This window comes from Nomascus leucogenys, chromosome 22a (assembly GCF_006542625.1).
Source record: "Nomascus leucogenys isolate Asia chromosome 22a, Asia_NLE_v1, whole genome shotgun sequence".
NCBI lineage: Eukaryota > Metazoa > Chordata > Mammalia > Primates > Hylobatidae > Nomascus > Nomascus leucogenys.
Window position 1 is genome coordinate 108,316,960 of NC_044402.1, and position 19,843 is coordinate 108,336,802.

At 45.9% G+C, this 19,843-nt stretch overlaps 2 protein-coding genes across 4 annotated transcripts in view; one reads left to right on the top strand and one right to left on the bottom strand.

Moving 5' to 3' along the window:
* CCNYL1 (cyclin Y like 1) overlaps nt 1–11,971 on the top strand; it is a 53,257-nt gene extending 41,286 nt beyond the window's left edge. For 2 of the 3 annotated variants that reach the window (XM_003254003.4, XM_012501936.2), the window contains 2 exons: nt 267–429; nt 2,920–5,530. In XM_003254003.4, coding sequence (XP_003254051.2) covers nt 267–429; nt 2,920–3,030 — 274 coding nt within the window. In that variant the 3' untranslated portion in view covers nt 3,031–5,530. Of the gene's footprint in view, nt 1–266; nt 430–2,919; nt 5,531–11,262 lie in introns of those variants that run through there. The other variant, XM_030803298.1, reaches the window with a different exon arrangement.
* A 214-nt stretch (nt 11,972–12,185) lies between these two features.
* FZD5 (frizzled class receptor 5) lies at nt 12,186–19,495 on the bottom strand. The gene is made up of 2 exons (XM_003254004.4): nt 18,854–19,495; nt 12,186–18,585 (listed from the first exon to the last, which is right to left on the bottom strand). The coding sequence occupies exon 2, from the start codon at nt 18,328–18,330 to the stop codon at nt 16,573–16,575; it is 1,758 nt and encodes a 585-aa protein (XP_003254052.1). The 5' UTR covers nt 18,331–18,585; nt 18,854–19,495; the 3' UTR covers nt 12,186–16,572.
* Nucleotides 19,496–19,843: the final 348 nt, after the last annotated feature.

Sequence of the window (19,843 nt, forward strand, 5' to 3'; positions counted from 1 at the left end):
TCTGAAGAATGAGGCCCGAGTCAGCAGCACAAGTGCATCAGAGGCTGTAACCTTCAACCTTCATCCCAGTTCCAGAGTGCTGGGATGCAGAAGGGACCACAAGTAACTGTACCTTGTGTGAACATTAGTATGTTAATACATCTGGGTAGCCTATATTTTAAAACAGAGTTTAGAGCCATTCTAGTTGCTTAGAATGATATTTTTGAAGATAGCCCAGTTGATTGACATTGTCCTGTGCTGGTTCTGTTGTGTTCTTCCTCCTCCAGGAATGAAATGGAAAGGCATTTTCTGGAGCTTCTTCAGTTTAATATTAATGTTCCTGCCAGTGTTTATGCCAAATACTACTTTGACCTTCGCTCCTTAGCAGATGACAACAACCTGAATTTTCTATTTGCTCCTCTTAGCAAAGAAAGAGCACAGAACCTAGAGGTAAGGCTATGAAGTCACTAAGTGAGGTTTTCCATCAGCCACCAAAGCCAACATCTGTGACTAAATCATATTAAGTAGTGATTAGGAAAATGGAAAGCTTTAAAATTAACTAACACTGAAGAGCTTATTAGCCCTTTGGCATCAGATTTCCTGTCTTTTATGGTTTATACAAGGATCAACATTATTTAAAAATTATACATATTAACTCTTCTGTGACCAAAATTCAGAATATTTTAAATCACATTTAATCTGTTGTTAATGAGATTTCCTTTTGAACTTCTACCCTTTCACATAACCATACATGAATAATTTTTTTAGCTGGGCACTGTGGCTCATGTCTGTAATCCCAGCACTTTGGGAGGCTGAAGTGGGCAGACCACTTAAGGTCGGGAGTTCAAGACCAGCCTGGCGAACGTGGTGAAACCCTGTCTCTACTAAAAATACACACACAGACCAGGCGCAGTGGCCTACGCCTGTAATCCCAGCACTTTGGGAGGCCGAGACGGGTGGATCACCTGAGGTTGGGGGTTCGAGACCAGCCTGACCAACATGGAGAAACCCCGTCTCTAATAAAAATACAAAATTAGCCGGCCGTGGTGGCACGTGCCGGTAATCCCAGCTACTTGGGAGGCTGAGGCAGGAGAATCAGTTGCACCTGGGAGGTGGAGGTTGTGGTGAGCTGAAATTGTGCCATTGCACTCCAGCCTGGGCAACCAGAGCGAAACTCTGTCTCAAAAAAAAAAAAAAAAAAAAAAAGTACACACAAAAAAATACAGGCATGGGGGTGCATGCCTGTAATCCCAGCTACTTGGGAGGCTGAGGCATGAGCATTGCTTGAACCTGCGAGGCGGAGGTTGCAGTGAGCCAAGATTGCACCACTGCACTCTAGCCTAGGTGACGGAGTGAGATTGTCTCCAAAAAAAAAAAAAAAAAATTTTTTTTCTTTGTGACTGTATTCCTAATTTTATCTACATACATAATTCACTTGCCACTCTTGACTGCCTTACTTATTCTGTTTGCAAATTTGTGTCATGGTTTATATATCACAGTGCAGTCCCATGAGTTTTTTTTAGGTCTCTTGGGTAAGCCAAGAGACCTTTACCCTTCACTATATAGGATGCAGGTGTTTCAAATGCTGGATGTAAGTGCTGGGCATGGTGGCCCACACCTGTAATTCCAGCATTTTGGGAGGCCGAGGCAGGCAGATCACTTGAGGTCATGAGTTCGAGACCAGCTTGACCAACATGGTGAAACCCGGTCTCTACTAAAAATACAAAAATTAGCCGGGTGTGGTGGCAGACGCCCAGTTACTCAGGAGGCTGAGGCATGAGAAGTGCTTGAACCTGGGAGGTGGAGGCTGCAGTGAGCCGAGATCATGCCACCGCACTCCAGCCTGGGCGATAGAGCAAGAACCTGTCTCAAATAATATAATAATAATAATAATAATAATAATAATAATAATAATAATAATAATGTAGGAAGTACATGGGTTTTTAATGGAAATGGTAACTTTATGGGGCAAAGTAATATTTATGGCTTATGACTCTGGTGAGTATACAGGAGAATTACAACTGAAATGGACACATATTTTAAACTAACACTTTCTGTGGTACCTTGGTGGTACTTTAGAATAATATGTATTTCTAGGCTGGGCTCAGTGGCTCATGCCTGTAATCCCAGCACTTTGGGAGGCCGAGGCAGGTGGATCACCTGAGGTCAGGAGTTTGAGACCAGCCTGGCCAACATGGTGAAACCCCGTCTCTACTAAAAATACAAAAAATTAGCCGGGTATGGTGGCACATGCCTGTAATCCCAGCTACTTGGGAGGCTGAGGCAGGAGAATCGCTTGAACCTGGGAGGTAGAGGTTGCAGTGAGCTGAGATCGTGCCATTGCACTCCAGCCTGGGCAACAAGAGCGAAACTCTGCCTCAAAAAAAAAAAAAGAAATAAGAAATAATATGTATTTCTACCATAATTAACGTGCATGTGAAGTAACACCTTTTGGCGCATCAGTCATTAGACCTCATATGTTCCAGTATAGTCCAGCACACACCTGCCTCATTAAAATGTGCTTTGAGTATATAATAGCTAATAAGGATTGGGTAGAATTTGAATAGCTGAATAAACTTATTTTTTTGCACAAGTGTATGTTTGTTATATTTAAGGAATAAGTTAACAGGTAACAGATGCTATCGCTGTTAGGAGCCTGTCACAATACCTTTGACATCTTTGGGAATCCAATTTTTTAATAATATAATAAATTGCCCTTTGTTCTCTGGGAATCTAATCGTAGCCCTTAAAGGATATTACCTTGGTGAATTGGCAGGAAGTAGTGTCCCCAGAACCTGGCAGTGTAAAACCAGCCAAAGTAGCTGTAAATGTGAACCATCTAAAGGAGTCTACATGTGTGGCTTTCATCAATGGTGCTTTTTCAAAGGTGGGAACCCTTTTTAAAATTGTACCTGTTTTCTATTTGATTGACTTTCCTAGGCTATTTCTAGATTGTGTGAAGACAAAGACTTGTGTAGAGCCGCTATGAGAAGGTCTTTCAGCGCTGATAACTTCATTGGTATTCAGCGCTCTAAAGCCATCCTCTCTTAAAGGGAGAAATGAGGGGTTATAACGTCATGGGACCTTCATCTACAGAGACTGGAGAAATACCACCTTTCCTGCTCAAAAACCAGCAAAATGAGTGTTTTCATCAAAAGGAAAGATCTCAAATTCAAGAGACTCGTGGACAACAAGGATTATACTCCATAGGAAAGAATGGGACCTCTTCCTATGGAGGACCACAGGAAGAGGTCAATGCAACAAAACACTCTTCTGTCCTTTTTTAATGTAAACAGAGTTACAAAAACCACTCCAAAGTGAAGGCTCCCATCCCACACACAGATATTTGCTTACTGTGTGGGCCGATAGCTGTGAACTGTGTAAGGTTTTTTAAACAATAGTTTAAATTTTTAGACTTTAAAGACACTAACCATATAACTTTTTATGTTTCTTCCAGTTTTTCTCCCCTCCCCCATTTTGCTGCATATGCCTTTAAAATCAATGCAGTATTACCATTAAAACATGGGACTCTAAAGCCACTTAGGAGCAGACTGCAGCATTGTTAGGTATTGCAGGGTTCTTCCTCCCTACGGTTACCACTGAAGCTGCTAGTCATTGGCAATCATTTTAAACCAAAAAGCTGCTGGATAACATTTGTCATTCATATTCTTTGCAAGCATTACTTTAGCATTTTAGCATGTTTGGGGTCATCAACAGAGGAAGTATCAGTCATTGATACCTACTTCTATTGGCGTCCATGTTGCATTTCTTGTGAACTATAAATGGTGCTTCTCATTTTCTGATAATTTTTCTTGTTAAATAAATGTATTAAAAGATATTTTCATAATGCCAACCAACATGGTGGTTCAGTGACGACGAAAAAAAGTAAAGCAGTTTTAGGCTTTAATATAGTTTGGGCCCTCCAGGGCACTGCAGCATGAGTATAAATGCTATAAACCTTTAAAAAACATCATTTAAAAGTTTTTTGTTTTGTTTGTTTTTAAAGAGATGGGGTCTTACTGCATTGTCCAGGCTGGAGTGCAGTGGCTTTTCACAGGTGCAGTCATTGGGCACTCACTGCAGCCTAGAACTTCCTAGTCTCAAGCCATCCTCTAGCCTCAGCCACACAAGTAGCTGGGACTACAAGTGCACCTGGCACTTGTCTCCTGAATATTAAGCTTTTAATTTTTTGTTTTGGTCACTCTTGATAGCAGACATTGACTGAAAAAATTAAAAGCTTTACATTCAAAATTTGCAAAATGAAGCGGGTGTTGTGGTGCACACCTATAGTCCCAGCTACTTGGGAGGCTGAGGCTGGAGGATTGCTTGAGGTCAAGTATTGGAGGCTGCAGTGTACCATGATGGTGCCTATAAGGATAGCTACTGCACTCCAACCTGGACAACATATCAAGACCCCATCTCTTAGAAAAATGCAAAATTAAATGCAAAAGAAATGGGCTGGGCATAGTGATTCATGCCTATAATTTCAGTACCCTGGGAGGCTGAGGTGGAAGGATTGCTCGAGTGCAGGAGTTCAAGACCAGTCTAGGCAACAGTGAGACCCTGTCTGTAAAAAAAAATGATAATAATAAATAAAAACATTTGGATATGGTGGCATGTGTCTGTAGTCCCAGCCACTCTGGAGGCTAAGGTGGGAGGATCAGTAGAGCCCAGGAGGTCAAGGCTGCAGTGGGCCATGATCATGTCACTGCACTCCAACCTGGGCGACACCCAGACCCTGTCTCAAAGAAAAAAGCAGAAGAAAAATGTTCAGACAAGGTTTTGTAAAGGTTTGTAGCATTTATATTTCTACAAGTATCAAAGCTTAAAATTACACTGAAGTTTTGGAATACCTTGTATCTCCATAAAATGCCCTCATCTTTTTAAAAGTAGTTACCTGCAGAGCTCTGCTCTATATGCTTTGATCACCGAAGTTTCTTTAAAGGAAGATTTTGAACAGCAGTGTTAATTAACATGTAATAAAAGGAATTGGACCCTAATGATAGAAGGTGATATGAACAGCCGTTTTATTGTCCTACATGCTACCAAGCTGTAGGTGTCCCATTAAGTCCGGCTATTTAAGAAATACTTACATAACCCTTAGGAACTCTTACTTCAGGCTTTAAAAGGCAAGGAGCAAATAATTTTAGGAGACCGATAATGTCACCTAAATTTGAAATACTAAAAAGAGGTTAGTGTTCTCAACTATGTGAAATCTGTTTCTCCTACTTTATCAAATCTAATCCTAGGAATCTTGCTTATAAACAAAGCGTTTCTGGGACAGGAGTACTTCCTCTATTATAGCAATGCTTCACATCATATTGTGCTGCAGTTTCCATCATTTTTAAAGGACAGAGACATAAATGATAAATAATGGTATAAAAATATTACAATCTACCACCTCAAAAAAACACAAATATTGTTTATGGAATTCAGAGCTTGGAGATTCAAGTATTGATTGCAGTTTTATTTTGAAAAGAATGCTACAATTTATGTGGTTTTTATTTCTCATGTTTATATTAAAAGCTAATAAACTATATTTTAATTAAAATATGGCTAGTGTGTTTGTAACACTTCTATTCACATAGTGTTACGTCTCTGCCCAGCCCAGTTTTAAGTCAATCCTGATGTCTTAAAGCATTTTCAAACCAACCATAAGTTGATTTGATCCATGCCTCTAGTTAAGATGTAGTGATCCATTTCTTTTGCACATGCTCTTTTCAACCTGAAGATAATTTATTACACTTAAAATCACTGGCCACAATACATAATGGCATAATGCATTAGATGGCATCTTGAATAGTTGGTTATCGCGTCTGAGAGGGAAAAGCACATTAGAATATAAAATTAAGCAAAATGTACCAAAGAGAAAGGAATTACAGAAATAGCGTAGAATTAGAACAAGAGGTATTTGAGGTTTTCAGACAAACAGGAAAGAATGGAAAGACAGGAACTAGAATTTGTGTTGCTGTTGAGAGGGTGTCTTAAGCCACATAATTTGACTTTAACATGCTATTTTCAAGCTTACATTTCAGTTAAAAATATACCAAGTCACTATTAGGTTTCTTTAGAACTAAGAGTCTAGCCACTCAGCTTTAGCAATTCTCAATAAATCCTGATAGCATTGCAGTATTTTCATCCACTTTAATTCTTCATTACCTAAATATTTAAGTAAATGGTCACAGTCAGCCATGGTGCCTTACGCCTGTAATCCCAGCACTTTGAGAGCCCAAGGTGGGTGGATCACTTGAGGCCAAGAGTTTGAGACCAGCCTGGCCAACATGGTGAAACCTCGTCTTTATTAAAATTACAAAAGACGGTGCGGTGGCTCACGCCTGTAATCCCAACACATGAGGTCAGGAGTCTGGCCAACATGGTAAACCTCGTCTCTATTAAAAAAAAAAAAAAAAAAAAAAAGGCCAGGTGTGGTGACGCACGCCTGTAATCCCAGCTACTCGGGAGGCTGAGGCAGGAGAATCCCTTAACTCTGGAGGCGGAAGTTGCAGTGAGCCAAGATGGCGCCACTGCACTCCAACCTGGGCGACACTGCAACTCTGGCTCAAAAGAAATAAAATTACAAAAACGTTAGCGGGACGTGGTGGCACACGCCTGTAATCCTAGCTACTCAGGAGGCTGAGGCACAAGAATCGCTTGAACCCAGGAGGCAGAGTGCAGTGAGCCGCGATTGCGCCACTGTACTGGAGCCTGAGTGACAGCATGAGACTGTGTCTCAAAAAAAAAAAAACTGATCACTGTGTCTTGATAAGTTGCCGACTAGGATAAAAGATCTAACTTAGAAAAAAAATCTATCATACGTCACTTTGTAAGATGGTTTGCACACTGTGATATGCCAGTTATAAGGAGAAATGCTGACATATTTGGCCAAAGGTTTAAAAGAAAGTTTGGGAGAAGGACGTTGGACATGAATCTGTGACTTGAAGAACAAGTTGGCAAAATAAGTATCACTAAAGCTGCTCTCTTCCTTTGACTTTTAATTCTAGAAGGCAATACAACAACTTTGATAAATGGGAAATTGGGTCAGTTGAGGAAAAGAGTATAAATGACACTGAGAAGCAGGTAGGTTCTCTGACAAATGGGGCATGGAAACTAAGTTGCTAGTGGGGTGGCAACTATGGCATTTTTCTCAAGAGTTCTGTACCTAGGGAAAATTTGTTCCCTAACATGAGACTTTAAAAAAGGGCTGATTACCTAGACTCAAATTTATGTTCATTTGTAGGTTTTTTTTAACTACTATAATACAGACCCCAGTGAAATATTAACTTTGGTATATTGTGAATTGAACTTTCACATCTTCATTACAAGACAGAATACCTGAAACATATTTGATAGGAGTCTGGGGGTGAAGAGTTAAGAAAATGAAAGATATATTTGAACCAAATTGCCATTTTTATAGGCCTTTTGGTTGCCTTTTGGCAATTTCTTATGTTTCATCCTAAGATGACCACTTAGGGCTCAGTGTTTCTGGTTAAAGAGAAATTTTACCCTGGCCCTTTATTTTACATTTCCTCTTTATGTAATCCATATGTCTATATATTATTGAAATCCAACAGCACTAAATCCTGGCTTTATAACAGCTCAAGGTTCATTTCTTGGTCTAGTTTTCCTGCATTTCTAAGTATACCTTGAGTTTTTTAAAGCCAAAGCCAATTTTAACCAGAAAACAAAATCAGTCTTGATTCTGTGTTCAGGCTCTGCAGTATTTCTGGGAACTAGTTTAGCTATAGTATGCAGGTTAACTAGAATCTTTCATCACCCAGCCTTTCTCCCTAACTACATTTAAGATAGCTATGACAGACTCTCAAGCAGGCTTTTTTCTTTTTTCTTTTTTTGGAGACGGAGTCTTGCTCTGTCACCCAGGCTGGAAAGCAGTGGCATGATCTCGGCTGACTACAACCTCCACCTCCCGGGTTCAAAAGATTCTCCTGCCTCAGCCTCCTGAGGGCAGGTGTGTGCCACCCTGCCCGGCTAATTTTTGGAGTTTTTAGGGGCCTTTTTTTAGATGGAGTCTCACTCTGCCGCCAGGCTGGAGTGCACTGGCGCGATCTTGGCTCACTGCAACCTCAGTCTCCCAGGTTCAAGTGATTCTCCGGCCTCAGCCTCCCAAATAGCTGGGATTACAGTTGTGTGTCACCACACCCAGCTAATTTTTGTATTTTTAGTAGAGACGGGGTTTCACCATGTTGGCCAGGATGGTCTCAATTTCTTGACCTTGTGATCTGCCCGTCTCGGCCTCCCAAAGTGCTGGGATTACAGGCATGAGCCACCACACCAGCCTCAAGCAGGCTTATTGAGTATAGTACTACTTGGAAAAGCACTTGACAGCTGGCAGAGAAATCTCCCAGATAAGTGCTAGTTTTTATGCAGAATCTGTAGATTACACCCAGCACCTCTCAACAGATTAAGGATTGTATTACCTTAAAGTCTAATTTCTGCCTACTTACCCATCTGGTGGACCTGGCTGAGGCTGACATTGTGCCAGCAAGCAATACCTAGGAGCCCTTCAGTGAAGCCTGCTCCCCTAGTATATAGGAGCAATCTGTTTGGTTTCTAAGGCAATTTCCATCTAAACTATTTGGCAAGTGGGAGAACGTGCACTTAAATGTGAAATTTTAAGAGTGTTAGTTTGTGGTTTAGGATATCCAGGGTGCAGGAAGAACAACTAACTATGAAAGTGAAATGGTATAGAAATTAAGAGGAATCTCGAGTCCAATGAAAGAAGGTTACAGTCTTTAAAAAGGGACAGGTTTAGCCGGGCGCCTTGGCTCACGCCTGTAATCCTAGTACTTTGGGAGGCTGAGGGGGGTGGATCACCTAAGGTCAAGAGTTCGGGACCAGCCTGGCCAACATGATGAAACCCCATCTCTACTAAAAATACAAAAATTAGCCTGGCGTGGTGGCACATGCCTGTAATCCCAGTTACGCGAGAGGCTGAGGCAAGAGCGAAACTCCATCTAAAAAAAAAAAAAGGGGGGGGGGGGACAGGTTTGGTGATTATTATAACTGCTGTAAGGGAGCAAAGCAATTGGAATGTGATTAGGAAAATTCAGTAATGGTCCCAGAACCTAAGGTCTTCAATGAGCTATCAATAGTATCTACTTCAAAAGACCTCAAAAGATTCCCAAATTAGACTGCTAGCTTTAAGGAAAAAAAAAAATATGTCGCTTTGTCTTCTTAACCTCAATTCTACAAATGTTTACCTGCCACCCCCTAGCTGGTGGCTCCTGTGTCTCCTCGGTGTGAGAACTGTCTCTGACAAAGGAGGAGCTTCAAGTGTTTTACGCACCTCGTCTTCCACCCGCTCCTTCACTCTTAGGTGAAGATCCTTAGGACCCTCCCTCAACAAAATCATCCCAGCCTCACCCTGACCCAATGTGGCAATGCTTGATGTTGGTCACTGTGACTCATTGCCAAAGCATTAGCATCAGGTTCCAGGACATTCAGGTGTCATGAGGCTCACAGGCTAACCTGCCTCTTTTAATTCCCCTTCATCACCTATTTGAGTCCACCTGTGTTCCCCAAAGCAGCTGTTCCCAACTTACTGCACTTACCCGATCTCCTGACCTGCTCACAACCCTAGTCATGTATCCTCAATCTAGGCTGTGGACTAAGTAGCATCTGCATCTTCCAAAATCTACTATTTCCTCTGGCATTAGATGCCTTCTTTAAAGTAACCCTCCTCATCTAGTGGAGAGGATTACATCTCTAACTCTAAAATCAACCTTCTATATCCACCCTCTCCACTACTTTATTCCCTTCTGCTTTAAAATTGCATTCATCTCCCCAGTTTGGGGATGCAGCAATTTTTGTCCAGTTCTTTAAATGTCCCAGTGATTCTCACGATGTGGTCCCCAACCCACCTGCCTCTCATCAGCTGAAAGTGCCTGTGAAAAACAAAGCTTCTCTAAAGGCAGTGTGGTGTCCTGCACTGGATCCTGGAACAGATAAAGAACATTAGTGGAAAATCTGATGAAGTCTGCAGTTAATAGTAATGTGCCAACATTGACTACTTAGTTTTAACAAATGTTAACATTGGGAAATGAGTAAGGGGCATACAGAAACTGATTTTGGCAACTTTTGGTAAATCTAAAATTATTCCAAAATTAAAAGCTTATTTAAAAACAAACAGCTTATTGCGCCCCAGAGCTACTGAATCTCAATTCCTGGGGCTGAGATCTGGGAATTGACATTTTTAACATGAACCTCGAATGACTCTTACGCAAATACAAATTTGAAAACCTAATCTTGCCGGGCGCGGTGGCTCACGCTTGTAATCCCAGCACTTTGGGAGGCCGAGGTGGGCGGATCACGAGGTCAGGAGATCAAGACCACGGTAAAACCCCGTCTCTACTAAAAAATACAAAAAATTAGCCGGGCGTGGTGGCGGGCACCTGTAGTCCCAGCTACTCGGAGAGGCTGAGGCAGGAGAATGGCGTGAACCAGGGAGGCAGAGCTTGCAGTGAGCTGAGACTGCGCCACTGCACTCCAGCCTGGGCGACAGAGCGAGACTCCGTCTCAAAAAAAGAAAAAGAAAACCTAATCTTTCCATCTCCTTTCATTCCATGTCTGAACAGCGGCTTCCCCATTGTTTTACATACCTTAACTTTGCCTTAATCTGAGTCAATCCTTTAAATCTTTTTAACTATAAAATATGTCTCCCTTTTCACAAATGAGAAAACTGAAATACCCAGAGGTTGTGTCCAGGATCACATGGCACATAAGTGGTGGAGCTGGGATTTTAATTCCTAATACGTCTGGCTCCCAAATCCATGCTCATAACCACTCTGCCTCTCAACCCTGTTACCATCCATAGACAAGCTAACGAGCTGTGTAACTAAATCACTAAAAGAACCATTGTTACCAGTATTACCCTGGGCCCACCTATTTCTGCAACCTTTTTTTTTTTTTTTGAGACGGAGTTTCACTCTTACTGCCCAGGTTGGAGTGCAATGGCATGATCTTGGCTCACTGCAAACTCCGACTCCCAGGTTCAAGTGATTCTCCTGCCTCAGCCTCCCGAGTACCTGGGATTACAGGCATGTGCCACCAGGCCTGGCTAATTTTAGTAGAGACAGGGTTTCTCCATGTTGGTCAGGTTGGTTTCAAACTCTCAACTTCAGGTGATCTGCCCGCCTCAGCCTCCCAGAGTGCTAGGATTACAGGTGTGAGCCACCATGCCCAGCCTATTTCTGCAACCTTCTAAGCCCAACAGTCCCTCTCTCTGTTCCAGCTTGTGACTTTGCCCTTTGCCCCCTTTTCCAATAGGGAAAAATGAGTGACAAGAAAGCACAGGGAAGATGTGCTAACTACCGTGTCCCGGACATGTAAGGTACAGTTGCTCTTCTCTTAGGATTCAACTCAACTATATTTTCTAGTCTGCCTCTCCTAACTACCTTATGCATCAATCTAATAAAGTTCCTAGTGCTCACCTTGACATTGAATTACATACTCTCATATTGCTAACTAAATTCTTATTGGATTTATGTTGTCTCCTACAAATATTTTAAGCTAATTACCCATGTTCTCCCACATACTTATGTCTCAGAGCATTGGTGGAGAACACTGACATCCCAGGCATTAAAATGAGGTGGTGTTTGGCTGATGGTGGCTAATCTGCATTTTGCCAAAGCAGCATCAGTAGGTGGTCTGACAATAGTATCTCAGGCTTACTAAGCATCTGTCCAGATAATCAGGGAAGAGCCAGCTCAGTCAGTCTCACTGTCTCTTCTGGGCTCCCTGACTTGTATTTAGAGCGCAATACCAAGTTGCAGATCCAACTGCTGGGTGACAAAAGTTTTGGGAGTTCCTGCCCTCCAACCGGACGCACAACACAGCATCATCTCTAATCAAATTGGTTCAGTATAAATGGAGGCTTTATAAAATAGAACGCAATCTCAGGCAAATTCTCTGTTCTTCCACGTATCTGCCTTCATCAAGTGACTCATGAGACAATCACAGGATCGGCAGGAGTGAGACCTAGGAAATATATTCAAGTAAAACATGTTTCTTAACTAGCTCTGTTTCTGGTGACTGGAATTTGCTTGATTTTATTTACTAATAAAATTTTTGCTGCTTATATTTTAAGTACATCTGAAAAACCTGATTATGAAGTTAGAATCCGTATTATCTCCTCAAATACTCTTAGAAAGCAGTGTCTCTCTATAAAAACATGAGGAGAAAAAGACTTCTACAGCATCTTTTTATTGTCTTTACCATTACTTTAATGTGTTTTAAAATTTATCTACATTAATTGGGAACAAAGAAAAATAGACATTTCTTTGTTTTTCATAAATAACTAATCTTCATATTTGATAAAAATCTCAAACGATTATTTTACCTTCCCACAAATATAATACATACAAAATTTTTCTGAAGTAAGGTCAACAAATTAAGTATCTTGAGACTAACATAACCACACACAACTGCTGTTTCTACTGACTCCCAGGAACGAAGCAGAAACAAAAACTCATCAAGCTGCTCTGGGTTTCCTTTTGTAAGTGTTACAGATTCAGGACTGTAATCATGTATCATCTTCCAGTAATAACATATGGATTCAAATTGATTGTCTACAAATAAAGTATCGCTGGCTCTGGTGTAACTTCTGGATTTAACATAACAGTGACTACAGCATGGGATAGGCACTATACATATATGGAAATCATAAAAAGTATTGAATGCCCTGGACTTGAACTACTGACTCGGTATGTGCCTCATTTGGCTCAGTAATAAATTCACCTGCACCAAACCCGTATCAAAAGTCACCAAATCTCTCATATATATATATAATATATATTATGTATATACACAACCCACAAAACATACATACTATACATAGTTTGTAACAACATGAAGTCATACTGTCTTAAAATGATGCACTCACAGACAGACATTATCCTGGCTGAAATAAATCCTATTGTCATCAGGCTGCTAGCTTTTGAGAGTCTTGACTCAGGTTAGCTACTTATATTCTGCCTACTCTTCACCCTTCTTTAATGTCTTGGCAGTTCTTTCAGAACCGCCCTCCCCAATCCAGACAGATTTCTTTCCCAGGATCACTTGATTGGACTTTGGAAACAAGAAAGAGCATGCAGAGGGAGCAGGCAATTCTTAGCCACTGTCCCTCACACCTGCCTATATGTGTGATGTGCTCTGTCCTGTTGGCCACATTTAGTGTTAGAAAGCAGTTATTCAAAGCTTTGTCCCTCCTACCCCCCTTGGGCTTTCTGTAGAGCACAAAAGTGAAAGAAGCTTCTTTGGCTGGGGTAGCAGTTCATTAAAATATACAACTACATTTCCTAGCTCTGGGGTTCCCATTCTGTACTGGAGAGTGCAGGTCACGGATGCTGTTATTAAGGTTTGGTGTGTGATCCATGAGGTTTTCTCCTGGCAGCCGGTGTCAGGATTAGTGCAGCTCCAGCCCAGGAGGAAACAGCCTAATGAATACCAACTTTGAAACAGTGCTGTCGGCACGTTATTTAAGCTTGTACATGCGCACAATTACACACAACACACACATGGGCCTTGGTCACTGGCAATGGTCGTGAGAAAATATGACAAAGGTTTGCAAGGATAAACCAATAAGGCACCAAGAAAAATTATTTCCAGTCAATTTTACCATTTCAAAATGTAAGAAGGGAAATCATAGAAAATGTGAGAAGGGAAATCATTAAAAAGATTTCCTAAAATCTGGTCAGCTGATTCACTGAGAGGTCCCATTAGTTCCTTTAGACAACCTACCTGAATGGAATCCTCACCCCCCAAACTAGGAAGTGAGGCATTGCTTAAAATCAAACTGAAAGGGACAGCCCTGAAGCTGTACACATAAGAGACTCCAATGGGCCCTAAGTCCTCCCCAGCTCCACAAAGCTGGCTGTGAAGAAGTTGCTGAACTATTCCATAACCTTTTATTTTACAGTTGTTTTCATGAGCATGACTTGTTGCCATAATCACATGCAAATTGGGGGAATTAAGTATATGGATGGAAACGGGGTGGCCGTTTCTCTCCCCTGGGGTGGCTGATCTCAGTAAGACTTAGGGAAGCAGGTGGGCTTTTATCTTTGTCTCTCTTAGGGGATGAGGGAAGAGAGGGACAGCAGAGGTGAGAACAGAGACAAAGAAGTGCCTCTGAAAGTTGGTCTGGAATTAGACCCCAAAGATCCTGACTAATATTGCCCCCCCACTTGGGCTTAGCGTCCTTTAACTGGCTTATTTTTAAAGTAAATTAGTTGTTCAGCATGTTGCTAAAATGAAAAAAAACAAATTCTAAAAATGAATTAAATCACTTTCATCCACTTCATCCCACAACTTTTGGATACACTGCGCATCATTTCTAGATTTCTCCACAAAGAAGGAGGGACAACCCAAATGAGGCACAACGACTGAAGGCAGCAGAGCTGTCTGTGTACTTTCTGGGAAGACATATGAAATGAGGGAAAAGGTCAAGGTGATCAGAAAAGGTTCTCTCATTTGAAAAACAGGAGAGGAATTGGCATTCAGTCAAGGGATCTATTTCAAGATTCTAGGAAGAGGCTTCTTCCTAGAAGAATAAATAGAGGAATAAAATAGGCACAAAGTTCTGTAGCTATTTGTATGAGGTTTTGTAGAATCCACTGAAATTTTGATTCAGAGGCTAAATTGGGTAAGAGCAGTGCATTTTAATAAATGTGAAGTTTTTGAGAGTCCTTAAAACTTTAATACTAGGTTTCTTCCCACCTGTAAAGTGTTTAAATTCCCCTTGGGAACTATGCATTTGTCTATTTAACATCCATGAAGTAAAAATTGACCTAGGCTTAAATTTTACTTTTCCAACTTTGGTATAAATGAATTACAAATGCCTACACTCCAGTTGTTTTCCTAGACAGGACTTTCTCAAATGTTAATTGCTCTGGCCATTTTAGCTTCCTAAATTTAGTCCCCAGTCCTGGTCATTGGTGTTTTGCTGGCTGAGGCACTGTCACCCCCCTTCCCCAGTAATGGCCCCACACTCTTCATGAATGAATGCTTAAACAGATTAGGAAAGCAAACAGAATTTTCTAATAGCAAAGAAACCTCTGTGTGTGTGTTCATCAATATAAGCGGTCATAATGAATGAAGAAATAGTTAAACAGATTAGTAAAGCAAACCAAATTCTCTAATTGCAAACTGTGTGTGTGTGTGTGTGTGATCATCAATATACAGGCTTTCTCAGAAGAGGAAGAAAACTATAGAGGTAGCACTACACTGATCTATATTTTAAAAGGTTGTGCAAGCATGTTATGCGTCTCTTTTGTTTTCAGAGACGGCAGAGAGCAACGTCTTGCTGCTCTCGGAATATCTGGCTATAAACTAGTCCAAAGTCCAGGGACACTTATTTTCCCTTATTTGGGCCAATGTTTGTTCACAGGTAGCCAGCCTCCCTCCCCCAGTTCAAGCACTTCATTCAAGGGTGGGTGTGGTTTCTAATCACAGCTCTCCAGGAGAGGAGGAATAAGAAAAGCAAAAAGGCTGTTTAACATGATAAAGGGGGAGGGGTGAGGGGGTGGAGAAAATAAGTGTTGGAAATTTACTTTAATTATTAGAAGTATATCCATTTCAGTCCTTACATTTAAAAAGGAGCCCCCTTTAGCAACTATTGCTAAGTACTGTCCAGAGGGAGTGGGTTTATACTTTTACCAAAATTACAACATAAGTTCCTTTAAAAAAAAAAGGTGGGGGGATCACTGAAGCCTAAGAACCGCCCACTACCTCTCAGGCACAAAGCTGCCATCTCACCAGCCTAAAATTCAAGCTCCACCAATCACCATCCCTTAGGCTCTCACTATTGCAAATATTTATGCCAGATCCTCTATAATGCTACCTCTAACTTATTCAAGACACAACGATGGTGCTGTTAGGAGTGAGAATTATTACAAGCACTACAGAAAAGAAACTGAACCTCCTTCTATAAACAAAGCTAAGGCTGAACACAAAATCGCTAAGCACTCCCTAACCTTGTCACTTTGGGGAGGCCCTGAGCACATTATGCTCCCCTCCTAGGTATGACCTGGGGCTATAAACTGCAGCTCACCTTAAAGAATCATGGACACTTCAAGCAGTGGAAGGAGAAGCTGGCTGAAAAAGCACACCCAACAACTTCCCAGTCACAGCAACCGAAACGTTCACTGTTCACATTTTTTTTTAAAGACACACGTATAGGAAATATATTTTCCCAATTGAGACCACACAGTTCAAAGAAACCTGAACCAAGTGGAACTTCATTACAACGCCAACCTTAGGATTGTAAAGCCCCCAAAGCAAAGGTAAATTGTTGCCAAAATGCAACAAAGTTACAAATTAAGAAAAATACATATAAATTAAAAAGAGGGTTCTCATAAAGAAGGCAGTAAGAAACGCAAAACAGAATACACGTGAGCTGGGCCCCTTGGAGAAGACCTGGGACAGATTCTTCCTCGAAAACGCCCCTCTTCCCTCTCTCCAAGTCGCCGCGGGAGGGGGCAACAGCACCATGAAGGTAAACGGAAGTGACCTTGGCAAAACTACCAAACAAAACGCCCCCCTCCCCTCAGCTCTCCCGCCGGGTCCCTCGGCGGCAGCCTCCTACACGTGCGACAGGGACACCTGCTTGTGGTAGGTGGCGGCGGGGCCCGACGGCCCGGTCCTGCCTGTGAGCGCGGCGCTCGCCTCGGGGTAGTCCCCGGCGGCCATGGCGCCCCCACTCTTGTGGCCGCGCCGCGGGCGGCAGCAGCAGCGGCTGGTGAAACGCCGCCACGATTCCACCGTCTTGCCCGACCAGATCCAGACGCCCGACGTGATGCCCACCACCAGGCACATGAAGTACTTGAGCATGAGCACCCAGTACTCGGGCTTGGCGCGCGGCTGGCCGGCGTCGGGGCCTGGGCAGGCGCAGGTGAGCGCCGCCTCCCAGCTCTCGCGGTAGTGCTGCTCGTACAGGTAGCAGGCCACCACAATGCTGGCGGGCACCGTGTAGAGCAGCGTGAAGATGCCGATGCGGATCATGAGCTTCTCCAGCTTGTCCGTCTTGGTGCCGCCCTGCTTGATGACGCTGCGGATGCGGAAGAGCGACACGAAGCCCGCCAGCAGGAAGAGCGTGCCCACCAGCAGGTAGAGCACCAGCGGGCCCAGCACGAAGCCGCGCAGCGAGTTCAGGTTCTGGTTGCCCACGTAGCAGATGCCGGCCACTGGGTCCCCGTCCACGGAGCTCAGCGCCAGTGCCGTGATGGACTTGACGCTGGGGATGAGCCACGCAGCCAGGTGGAAGTACTGCGCGTAGCCCGCGATGGCCTCGTTGCCCCACTTCATGCCAGCGGCCAGGAACCAGGTGAGCGACAGGATGACCCACCAGATGGAGCTGGCCATGCCGAAGAAGTAGACCAGGAGGAAGACGATGGTGCACAGTGCAGGGCCCGTGGTCTCGTAGTGGATGTGGTTGTGCTCGCGGCTGCAGGCCACGCTGGCATGGCCCACGACCAGGCGCACCAGGAAGCCCAGCGACACGCACAGGTAGCAGGCTGACAAGAAGATGATGGGGCGCTCAGGATAGCGGAAGCGTTCCATGTCGATGAGGAAGGTGGCCACTGTGGTGGACGTGGAGATGAAGCACAGCACCGACCACAGGCCTATCCAGAAGGTGGCGAACGTGCGCTCGTCGGCACTGAAGGACGGCTGGTAGCAGGGTACCGCGCAGTTGGGCACCTGGCCTGTCCGCACCTTGTTGTAGAGCGGGTGTGACTCCTTCAGAATGGGCACGAAGGGCTCGCGACACTTGCACACGGACGGGCCCCCAGCGGGGCATTCGCCCCCCGAGGCCGGCGCCCGTGGCGGGCCTGGAAGGGTGGGCTTGGCTGGGAAAGGCCTGGGGGGCGCCGTGGTGGCCTCGCTGCGGTTGTAATCCATGCAGAGGACCTCGGCGTCGCGGCCCAGCACCGGGAGGCGGTCGCAGCTCATGCGCTCGGGCCAGGCGAAGCCGTACTGGCGCATCAGCGGCGAGCAGCCGGCCTTGGCGCGCTCGCACACCGAGCGGCAGGGCGGCAGCGGCTTGTGGTAGTCGGGCAGACAGATGGGCGTGTACATGGAGCATAGGAAGAAGCGCAGGTCCGGCGAGCATTGGATCTCCACCAGCGGCCAGAACTGGTGCACCTCCAGGCCCGCCTCGTCCTGCGTGTCGTGGTTGAACTGGTTGGGCATGTGCGTCAGGTTGTAGCCGATGCCGCGGCACATGGGCACCGTGATTTCCTGACACACCGGGGCCTTGGACGCGGCAGCCGCCCGGCCCACCAGCTGCGCCAGGAGCAGCAGCAACAGCGAGGGCGGCGCGGATGGGTCAGGCCGAGCCATCGCCCCCTCCCTCCCCTCGCCTCCAGCAGCCCGCGAGGGACGCACACAGGCAGAGGAATCCGGGCCGGGGCTTCTCCCTCCGGCGTCTCGTGTGTGGCGCCGGGGCTGGCAACCTGTTGGTTGCTTTTTCCTTTAAAGAAAACCGTCCAAAGATAAACTGCTTCGGGAAGGCGCTGCCTCCGCTGGCAGCGCTCCGCTCCTCGCCGGATAGAGCTGGGGAGAGACGGTTAGGGCTCGGATTCCAGGGAAAGGACTCTTTAAAAAAGAAGGGGGAGAAGAAAGATTGCAACCACTCCCTGTTGGAGGGGCGTCAACGGTTCGGTCCCCGCGAGCCGTCTCCAAATCTCTTAAGTTAACCCCTTTCCTTTCCTCCCCGCTCCGCCTCCTGTAACCAAACTACTGACTCCCCCACCCTCTTTCCAAGCTGGGCCCTTCAGGCAGTGCCCAGAGACCAGAACCCTCAGCTTCCCGGAAAAGGGCACAGGAACCGGGAGAAGAACAGGGAGAAAGGGAAGGTTCTCACCTCCACGGATCCCGCCGAGAGGAGCAGACAGTCCCCAGCCAGCCTGGGTCCTCCGTCCCTGGGTCACTCCGCTGAGAAGCGCGACTCAGAGCCGGGCTGGCGCCGGGAAAGTTTAGCGACAGGCTGGGCACCCGTGGCAGCGGCACATGGCAGCAGGTGGGGGCGACTCAGAGTGGGGAGCGCCCCCAGAAAAGGGGCGGCGCAGGCCAGTCACTCGCCCTCTCCTCCTCAGGAGCCCCCCGCATGATCCAGACGGAGCCGGGCAGGGGCAGGCCGTGCGTTCTCCCCGGGGCCGGGAGCCGGACGGAGGGCGAGCGCGCCTGGCAGCACCTGGGCGGGAGGAAGGCAGGAGGCGGGGGCCGTGGGACCCCTCCGCCTCACAGCACCGCGAGCAGCCGGCGCTGGCCCGGCCGGGACTGCATGGTGAGCGCCGGCCGCCGCGTCCCGCCCGCCGCTCGCCTCCTCCCCTGCAGGGGGCTCCGCGCTCCAGTGGACTCCTGGGGGCGGTGGCGACGCTCTCGGGACGTGCCCTGCTCGGCTCCTCCCCCGCGCTCTCGCACCCTTTCGCCCACCTCTGGCGAGCACGGAACCGCGCGCGGCGGCGACCACAGCGGACTCACGGCCGCAGGCTGGCTGCCCTCTCCCGCCCCGCCCGGGTCACCTGCTTCTAATGCCCGCCGGGAGGCCCCGCCCCGGCCCCGCCCCCTCAGGCCCGGGCGCGGTTGGTGGGCCGCCTCGCCACGCTCTCCGCGCGTCCCCGCCCACTGCCCCGCGGGCTCGGCCTTTCCCCCGGCGCCCTCTGGCCCCTCCCGGAGCGGGCAGCCAAGAAGCGCTGACCAATCGCGGGCCGGGAGGCGATGGAGGCGGGGCGAATGCTAATCTTGCCGCTCTGGGAACCCGGGAGGGAAGCCCTCGCCAGAAGTCCCTCCGGAGTTCTCTGCCCGCGCCCTGGGTGCAGGACTCGCTCCTGTAACGTCCTGGCTTATGCAC